The 9,701-nt window shown below is 39.2% G+C and overlaps 1 protein-coding gene across 10 annotated transcripts in view; it reads right to left on the bottom strand.

Annotated features, from left to right (window-relative positions):
* Positions 1 to 1,212: 1,212 nt before the first annotated feature.
* The window catches only part of FXR1 (FMR1 autosomal homolog 1), a 33,168-nt gene continuing 24,679 nt past the window's right edge, over positions 1,213 to 9,701 (bottom strand). For 3 of the 10 annotated variants that reach the window (XM_083739511.1, XM_083739510.1, XM_083739515.1), the window contains 5 exons: positions 7,651 to 7,821; positions 7,298 to 7,498; positions 6,294 to 6,374; positions 3,822 to 3,913; positions 1,213 to 2,245 (listed from right to left, as the gene is read on the bottom strand). In XM_083739511.1, the coding sequence (XP_083595637.1) occupies positions 2,075 to 2,245; positions 3,822 to 3,913; positions 6,294 to 6,374; positions 7,298 to 7,498; positions 7,651 to 7,821 (716 nt within the window). In that variant the 3' untranslated portion in view covers positions 1,213 to 2,074. Of the gene's footprint in view, positions 2,760 to 3,340; positions 3,455 to 3,596; positions 3,914 to 6,293; positions 6,375 to 7,297; positions 7,499 to 7,650; positions 7,858 to 9,701 lie in introns of all 10 variants that reach the window. The other 7 variants (XM_083739513.1, XM_083739512.1, XM_083739508.1 and 4 more) reach the window with 4 other exon arrangements.

The raw sequence follows: 9,701 nt of genomic DNA, 5'->3' as shown, positions 1-9,701 counted from the left end.
TTTTTCCTGTGTGACATTATGTTCACATTGCCCTGGCAACCTCCCCGTTACCTTGTCTTGTAGGCGGCTTTTGCAATGGGTTAATGGCAGGGCCATCATCTCCCTCTGCCTGGCAGAAAAACAAGCTCATCATGTCAGCTTACCTTAATTATCAAGGCTCTGATTAAACCCCAGCACCCAAGAATCTAGAGAAATGGGGCACCCAGGGATCTAGAGGTTCTTTGTTCCCCCACTAACTCATAGCAATATTTATAGCATAAGCCTTGTCAGTTGAAGGAAACAAAACATGAACGGCAGTGGTACGTGGCTGCTACATGTCTCCAAAGCAAGCACATTTTCCCCTCAAAGAATTCTGAGGAAGAAAATGTATTTTGTAGGTATGGTGTACATCAGTGGTGTCCAAACTTTTTTCAGAGGGGCAGATTTGATGAAGCAAAAGGCTGTGAGGGCCGACCAAAGCACCAACCAAAGTTGGTAACTTTTTTTAGGATTGAAGTTGTTGAGCTTTTTTTTGGATTGAAGTTGCTGAACTGCCACAGGTCCGGTGGGCCCCAGAAACAGACTTTGGACATGGCTGGTTTACATACTCAATGAAGCATGCCGATTCCAGGTTCACTCCAAGGTATCAATAAAAACATTTCTACTCAAGAGTAAAGGAACAAGAGGTAAAGAACAGGTATCTGCATGGGTAGAGTAACATTTAAATCTGTTACCCAATTCGTGTAGCTTATTGCCATACTAGAGTTGGGGATAATTGTCTTAATGTGCACAAAATAAGTGGCTTCTTATGCACCTCTAGCACATGTGAAAAGCTATTTTTTGCAGTGATTATATTTTGGATCCAATTGACAACATGGCAGAGGATCGGCATGTGGGTCTCCTGGGTAGTGGTTTAATACGTTTTTAAAGAAAAAATGATCGGTTTTGAGGCACTGGAAAAAAAGGTTTAATATTTCCTTCCTAATTGCAATTACCCCTGACTGCAGCTGTTTGCCTCTCTCCTTGGGGTAAAATGCAGTAGGGGGCAATTTAGATCAGGAAGATGATCCCTAGCTGCATTGAAACTTTTAAGGAACAAAGGTAAACCTAGTCACTGATTTCCTGCCATCCTGTCTCATTTAGCTCATACAGGTGGTAAGTAGCCTTGTCACAAAGCGTTCACTCTAAATCTTTAATAGATTGCTGTAATAAATTCATGACCTTGGCAAGTACTTAAGGATCAACCAGTGGAAGATCAAAGTTTATTTATTTTTCTACCAGCATACAAAAACATATTGCACATCAAACAACCAAAACAAAAATAAAAATACTCTAAGGACTAACGTATGTAGTTTATACAGAATAAACTTTCTGGAAATTGATCTTTTCAGTAGTTCTGGTTATGTCTTAATGGACATGACTAATTCAGCTTAAGTGTTTTAACTAAAGCTATGTTTGATTTTTAAATACTGTACAGTTTAATAAATAAATCAAACAAAGCCTCAATGTAGAACAGTCACTGCCAATGTCGCCCAATATCCCTGCAGATTGAGAATTTAATAAATGTATTCCAGTGGTCTGCAGTATTTTCCCCACTACATACAGCATTTAAAAAACAATGTATTAAAACAGACCAGTTTCCAGACTAAACTAATGGAGAAATTACAATTCAGTGCAAAATATTTTAGACTGCATTTTTTTTTCTAGTTTTCCTCAGGTGAAGAAGTGGTTGCATATTATTAAAAATGTAACAAAAGCAGCTAATGCTTTCATAAAGAAGGTTACGTTAGGGATCCCCCCACATCTCTGCCATATTTTGAAAACAAAATAACATTTCCTATAGCCAGCAATTTGTTTTTATTTAAATGTTACATATACTATTCTCAAGGCACATCTGATGATATTTATAACACAGTAGGTGTCAAAGTATGTTCAACATTGGATTTCTTCAGGATCCCTCCCTGTTCTGTTTTCCAAAATGGAGGAACTGAAAGTGCGGTGTCAAGACTCGCGATCCATATTCTATCTTTGGCAAGCTTATACAAGCACTATTGTAAAATGTAAATGTAAAAGAACTGTAAACTAGGAACTCTGTTTATGAAACACCATTCAGCACAGCTTCGTCCTGTTTATTCCCATCCTCTTGTACAGTACTAGGCCTTTCTTCAGGACTATGCTGCAAATTGGAAGGCTCAGTCTCAGAAATAACTGCAGGGCCATTTATGGCCTTTTCAGAAAGGCCAACTTCTTCAATCACATCTTTTGTCTGAAAATAACATTTAAAAAATATTAGTGACAAGACGACACATGAATCATTCATAACATAAGCTACTATTTTCCCTCCCCTCAAATTCAGATGTTACCAGAAAAGTAAGTTTTAAATAAAAATTAATACATTTGATTTCTGGTACCTCTATATTCTACCTACAGCATTCTGTTTGTCAATTCTGTTACCTTTTCAAATAATTAATCGTTTACTTTAAAACCCATTTAAAAACACTTGCTGCGTAAGCCATTTTGTGACAATGAATTCCATACATGAATTGTCTCCGAGGAAACGGGGACATGAACCACCATTATTTTTCATACGTGGATAATAGATGAACAGGATAAGCCTTCTTCACTGAACACATTTACATTTATTAGGCTCATGTCCAGCTTATGGGCTTTCTCATAGGCACCTGGTTAGCTGCTGTGAGAACAGAAGTCTGGGATCACATGGGCCTTTGGTATGACCCAGAAGGTGTGATATGTAGCCAAGTACTCCCGCCTTAATTGTCCTATTACGTAATAATAATAATAATAATAATAATAATAATAATAATAAATTTTATTTATATCCCGCCCTCCCCAGCCGAAGCCGGGCTCAGGGCGGCTAACAACACTAAAACAGTACAACATTATAAAACATTATAAAAATGAATTAAAATCAAAATTAATGGCAACTATAAACTAAAGTCTTGTAAAGATTGCCAAAGGAGGGAGTCAGGCTGTGCCCTGACCAAAGGCCAGGTGGAACAGCTCTGTCTTGCAGGCCCTGCGGAAAGATGTCAAGTCCTGCAGGGCCCTTGTCTCTTGTGACAGAGCGTTCCACCAGGTTGGAGCCACAGCCGAAAAAGCCCTGGCTCTAGTTGAGGCCAGCCTAACCTCTCTGTGGCTTGGGACCTTCAAGGTGTTTTTATTTGAAGACCGTAAGTTCCTCTGTGGGGCATACCAGGAGAGGCGGTCCCGTAGGTACGAGGGCCCTAGGCCGTATAGGGCTTTGAAGGTTAAAACCAGCACCTTAAACCTGATCCTGTACTCCACCGGGAGCCAGTGCAGCTTGCATAGCACCGGATGAATGTGATCTCTAAGCGAAGACCCCATAAGTAAAATATTAACATGCCGTCACCTTCCCCACACCAGCCCACTTGAGACAAAAGACTAGCAAAGGTTTGGCAGTCTGCACTAACAGGAAGGATTCAGACACAGGATCCTATAAAATTATTATTATTATTAATGATAATAATAATCATAATCATAATAATTTATTATTTATACCCCACCCATCTGGCTGGGCCTCCCCAGCCACTCTGGGCGGCTTCCATAGAAACCAAAAATACAGTAAAATATCACACGTTTGATATTGCTGTGTAGGTCAATGTAAGGACCTATGATGGTACCAGACTGTGTTTCCCTAGTGTGCACCAGCACCAGCGTGGTGGGCAACTACATATAACAGCATTTATAGTCACTCTCCTCTGATGTTGTGGTGTCAATGATTAAATTATTCTATACACACACGGGAGGAGACAACATATTTCTATTAACTGTATCATTTTGTTTCCTGTAATTTTTCTTACCATTTCTTTCTTGGTTTTGGCCAGTGTTTCCCTTGGGAGGTTTCTTTGTCTACTCTGAGATTCTGCTCTTGATATATAATCAGCAACTGTTACTGTGAGGAGAGAGGAAAAAAATATTTTTGCTTAAATTACTTGATGTTTAAGAACTGAGCAGCCACCACGGGCTGCAAACCAACAGGGCCCATTTATGCAGATGCCTTATAAGGTTTTTATAATACAATACATTTCTCAAAATGCCTAAGCTTTCAGGAATGGTTGCTGGGTGTGGGGGGAAAACGGAGATTCTAAACCCCAACTGTCTACATATGTTTTGAATGTTTTATCATTTAGTACTGTATACTGACAGTCTCTGAAGGATTCTCAACTACAAACAGAATTATTTGTCAAGTTACTAATTGTCTGGGGCAATCTAAAGCCTCCCCATAGCTTCTTACTCAGAACTAATCCTAATCAAGTCAATAAATCTATTTGTTTCCAAAGGGTTTCCCTATTCATGTCTTAAGCAGGACAGGATTATGTTTATAGGCTTCATTATTACTGGAAAATGATTGGTTTGCTATGGTAGTGCTTACAGCTTTCTGAATTATATTCTTCAAAGAGACCAAAGGAAAATTATTTTGATAATAAGCTTGAAAAATACAAAGTGGTTTTGGGCCAGGTTGAGAGGAAGGTGATATACGGGGCCAGGCAATCTGGCCAACATGGCCTGGGTGTCAGCCCAGGATGAAATTCTTCAGGACTGAGCATTAAGGGTCATTTATTTATTTGTACTTATAGGCTGCTCTTCACCAAATACTCCCATGAAGGGTTATAAAAGTATCACAACTAAAATACAAATTACATTAAAATCATAAAATAAAACCACAGAACAGCTGTGCACAGAAATTATAGCTTCAGAACAGGTTCGAGTTTCCTGTTATTGCCAAGGGGGTTAATGTGGTCTTCATTAACAGGGCTGCAGAGCTACATGTGAGCAATCTGCTTCTGCTTAAAATTATTCACACAAGGGGAGAATATGTGTTCCTTTAGATTGCAATGTACAACCATTATGCTGGAGAGGGAAAAGAGCACAGTGCAGTTCAATGCAGCAGTCTACATGCACAACGTGTAGCGAGAAGAACCTGACAGTGCCGACATAGCCATGTTTCTGAAGATGCTTCATGTGACAATGACCGCCAGACATTAGCTTGTCCAAAATTTAAGATTAACCCAATATGCTTTCACAACAGCTCACCTTTTAGAAGGTGATGTAAGCCTATAAACATATGGCGCTGCCTTATACCGAGTCAGACACTGGTCCCTCTAGCTAAGTACTGTCAATACTGACTGGCGATGGCTCTCCAGGGTTTCTTGCAGAAGGCTTTCCCAGCCTTACCTGGAGAAGCCCTACCTTGGTCCTGGGATAGCTCAGTCAGTAGAGCATGAGACTCTTAATCTCAGGGTTATGGGTTTGAGGCCAGTGTTGGGCAAAGAGATTCCTGCATTGAAGGGTTGGACTAGAATGGTCCCTTCCAACCCTAAAATTTTATGATTCTATGCTGGGGACTAAACTGGGACCTTTTGTATGGAAAGCATGGGCTCTGCCACTTAGCAACAGCCCTTTTATATGTCTTTCTGGTATTTTCCAATTCTATGCTTCTGCAGAAGCAAATTTACGCCATCATTTGACAAAAGCTGCAGATGGATTGTGTGTGGTGTGCCTCTGTTGTTCAACAGCTTGTTTAAGCTGTTGTGTGTGGATAATATAGCAAACGCAACACCAATAATTACTTGAGTGAAATACAGACACTACATTTTAGGGGGGAGGGGATAAAAAAAATACTTAGCACAACAAACAAGAAATTTACAGGTGAAACACTTAGAATTATACTGAAAGTTATTTTACACCTTTAAAATAATGTAAGGTGTTAGTATGTATTTTTTAAAAATCTGTCAAACCACAATCATCAAAGCATGAACATGCAACAATTTTTTGTTTAATTTAGTTGTGATTTATGGTGTTCTTAAAAGCAAGAGATGTAAGTTTGATTCAAAGGACAGGAAGGCTCCATGCATCCTGGTTTGCTACAGCACTAGAACTTGGCTAACATACCTTTTATGCATATTAAGGAAAGGTGCCAGAAGGCCGAAGGAAGAGTCTGTCTGACAGTGTTACTTGCAACATGGCATACATACCCTTGCACCTATGACATTCATTTATAGTTGTCCTCTAATTTCAACATAGATTAAGTAAAGTCTATGCACACTTTTACAGTGGAAGTACATCAAATGAAAGGCAACAGTATTAGTTTCATTATAAAAACTAGAACATGCCCCACTGACAATTTCTCATCCTACAGTTTGATTAGTATTAAGCAATCATTATTTACAAAAGACAGCTTTACATATATTTTAGAAGGTACACAAACAGCAAACGCAGAGCATTCCTTCATGCTTGTGACCCGAGGTGGTTCACCTCTCCACTCGAGTTACCTGGCTGTCTATCTTCTGCCTGACCCCTGAAACGACGCCTGCGACTACGATTGCGTCGCTGGGGTTTTTTGTCTCTATCATCTGCAATTGCAAAGTTTTACTATGAACTTTCTCGGTGACCAAATTGTTCTGCTGGCAATTTAGCACACAACACTTTCAAAGGAAAAAGCATTCAGAATGGCTAAGTAGCGCAAAAAAGTTTTACACATCAGGGGGCTGAAAAAGCAACTGCAACTCTGTTTAAGCTGTTATCACTAAGTTGGTACCGAAAGTTAAACATTGGCTAAAGAAATTAATTCCCCATCTCATGAGAAAGATTTTTTCCTTGGTGTGATTTGCTTAAACTGTAAATGGCTATTCTTAGACACTGAAAATAAACCCTAGACCTGAAATCACATACACAGAAGCCCTACTTATTTTTAAGTATGTTTTGAATCACAGCCTTAGAGGAGCAAGAAATGGGGACTCTTCTCCTGGCCTCAATTTCCTTCTTCCCAAAGTTCATTTAGCAAATTCAGCAATAAAACTACTTAAGACCTAGAGAAGGCAAAGGGGACTCTAATTCTTGAGAAGTAAACAAATGTGAAATTAAGGCCTGGCTCCTCTGACTTTCCCACCAAGTCGATAGCAGTTATCTACATGGAATGAAGCCTTATGAATGAGTTCAATGTATGCCCTGCTATCCCATTACTATGGACTAAGGCTAAAATTGGACTGGATGCATATTTTGTAACAGGGTAGCTGAGATAGGGTTGCAAAACCCTAGATATGACATAGATATCAGAAGGCATGTCTAAGACAACAATCAATGAAAGTCAGCTTTTCCGAATATTTGGTCCAAAATATTCCAGTCCAATATAGAGCTAAAATCTTTTAATACTGCAACAGATGAGGACACAGTTTTGAACCACAAGGAAAAGAGTAGAATAAAGTGCTAGTTAAGAAAATGAAGAGTGACTATTATATTTTTTAGTTAGACAGAGCTGCTAAGACTATTTACATACCTAAGCCATTTTCATTAACAGATGCTGTGTCAGATTCTGTCATTCCATCCATTAAGACAGCATCCTCATCAGTTCTTCGTCTACGAGATCGCCTACGCCGGTTAGTGCTGTGGTGTGATTCACTTGCGTCTGTGTCTGCAGTCTGGTCAGACTCTGTGTTATCAAGTAAACTGTAAGGGTTGCTGTCTGGGTCTTTCAGCACTTAAAGGAAATGACAAAACCAGTAAGAGCACGTTTTCATTTGACACTGTTTTCATCTCATATTTTAACTTTAAAATATTAAAAATCAACCATCAACAAGGAACAGGGAAGTAGTTCAGGGCAATCACAACACACAACTCTCAAATACATACCAGAACTTATAGAGGACTTCCCACCTCGGGGAACACCACGTCCACGACCTCCAGAAACACTGCGCCCTCTTCCCCCTGGTGGACGCCTTCTGCTGTCACGTTGGTGTCGACTCTCCCTGTCATCATCTCCTGCTAAGGACCAATCACTCAGTTCATCTTTCCTTTCCGATTCTGTTTCAGAGGGATTAGACAGCTCAGAATTTGTTCCTTTACAATAAATGAGAGGGAGAAGTGATCATCAAGTACTGTTCAAGTACAATTTTGAATTTTAGCAGAAGAATGCCACTAGCAAGGAACCTGAGGTACACGCAATTTTTTGAGGCACAACTTTCAGGGGTAAACGTTTGCTCTACAAGAAGAAAAGTACCATTCCCAGAAGAATGCACAACGTAAGGCCAGTGCACCAGTGTCTGAAACACATAACAGAACTCAGTACAAAAAAACTGACTTGACAAATTAGATGAGAAATTGAACTCTGCAGCACAAACTAGATGCCAAGGTGGATGCATAGCATGTGAAGTAAACCTATTTCTGCACAGTCTAATACTGAATATTAGTAGAAAAACTTCATTCATACACACAAAACAGAATAAATGATCACTAATGGGCATCATATCAGAGTGGATCTGAAAGGGGCTTCTTATGCAGTAATTGTGGATGCTTCCATTTCACCTTAGCTTCAACACAATTTCCATGTAATTTATCTATTTGCCACAGGATGCAGAGCTAACTGAACACCTAAACTACTACTTTTACTCTTGTAACATTCATCCATCTCAATCTGTTACAGATAAAGAACACCTTGCCAACACAAACAAAAAGTCTTTCAGTCAGTCTAAAACCCTACTGCTGGTGCTTGGGTTATTAATAGCCCACAGTGCTCAGTTATGAAACAACATGGCAGGGAGGGATAAAAGATGTTCCCATGGAAACATACAATATGATGCCATTATATAATGGACAATTGCAATATTACTAATTCCAATCAAAACATGTAAACAAGGAGGAGGGCAGGATTTTCCATTAGAACTTGGGCTGTCAATATGTGACAACTATAAAGGGTTAAAAAGAGAGCCCCAAACCTCTTGAAGTGGTGGCATAAAAAACAACAAAAATGGAAGCCTCTACTTCCAAACATGCCTATTATTCCCAAGCATCCCACTAAGAGGAAACACAAAGGGCTGGCTGCTGAAAACATTTGTCCACAATGCATACAGAGGTCCAAGATTCTGAACTTGCTGCCACCTCTTTTCACAAGCAACATAGAAACATGTATGTGGAGCCTGGCATGAAAACAACACTAAACCTGAATTTACGTATCACATTACCACATATAAAGTAACAGAAAAAATACGCACTCATTGGAACAGCTATACAGTACCTTATCAGGCAACCCATTTGTTTCATTAGGAGATCATTATTTTGCTGTAGCTAACACTAAATGATATATTTGAAATATCTGATCCATTTAGACCAAGGTGGACAACAAGCCTGAATACACACTACAGGCCCTTCAGCTACAGTTGGGCTTCTGTATACCCATTTTTGTTAATGTTTGCAGAAACAAGTATGAAAGTATGCTGCCAAACAGACAAGACTATTTCTGAAGTTCACATGAGTAATTTATTTTTGATGCTCTTGTTTTCCAAGTTAAGTGACAACTCTGGATTTCTTGAAGTGTCAAAATCTTTTAAAAGCTATCAAACACTAGTAATAAAATTCAAAGCGCAGCATGTCCACCATTCACAGCTTGGCCTCCACTACGTTTTTATAACGTAGGAGTGCCCTACCTGGGTGAATGGAGCAGCCAAGTAATTTCGTTGTCCCCGAGAGGGGGCAATGACAATAAAGATATTATTATTATTATTATTATTATTATTATTATTAATAATAATAATAATTTTCTAGTTGTATTCCTCACAACAGCCCGGCCAGTTAAGCAGCATTATGGTTTCCCATACTGCAGATGATGGAACTCAAGAGGAATAAAGGAAGCTGTTTTATATTGAGTTAGACCATTGGTCAATCTAACCCAGTGAAGGAGAACTTTA

Source organism: Podarcis gaigeae (assembly GCF_964106915.1).
Source record: "Podarcis gaigeae genome assembly, chromosome: 5".
In the NCBI taxonomy this organism is placed as follows: domain Eukaryota; kingdom Metazoa; phylum Chordata; class Lepidosauria; order Squamata; family Lacertidae; genus Podarcis; species Podarcis gaigeae.
This window is presented reverse-complemented; position numbering and strand designations above follow the sequence as displayed.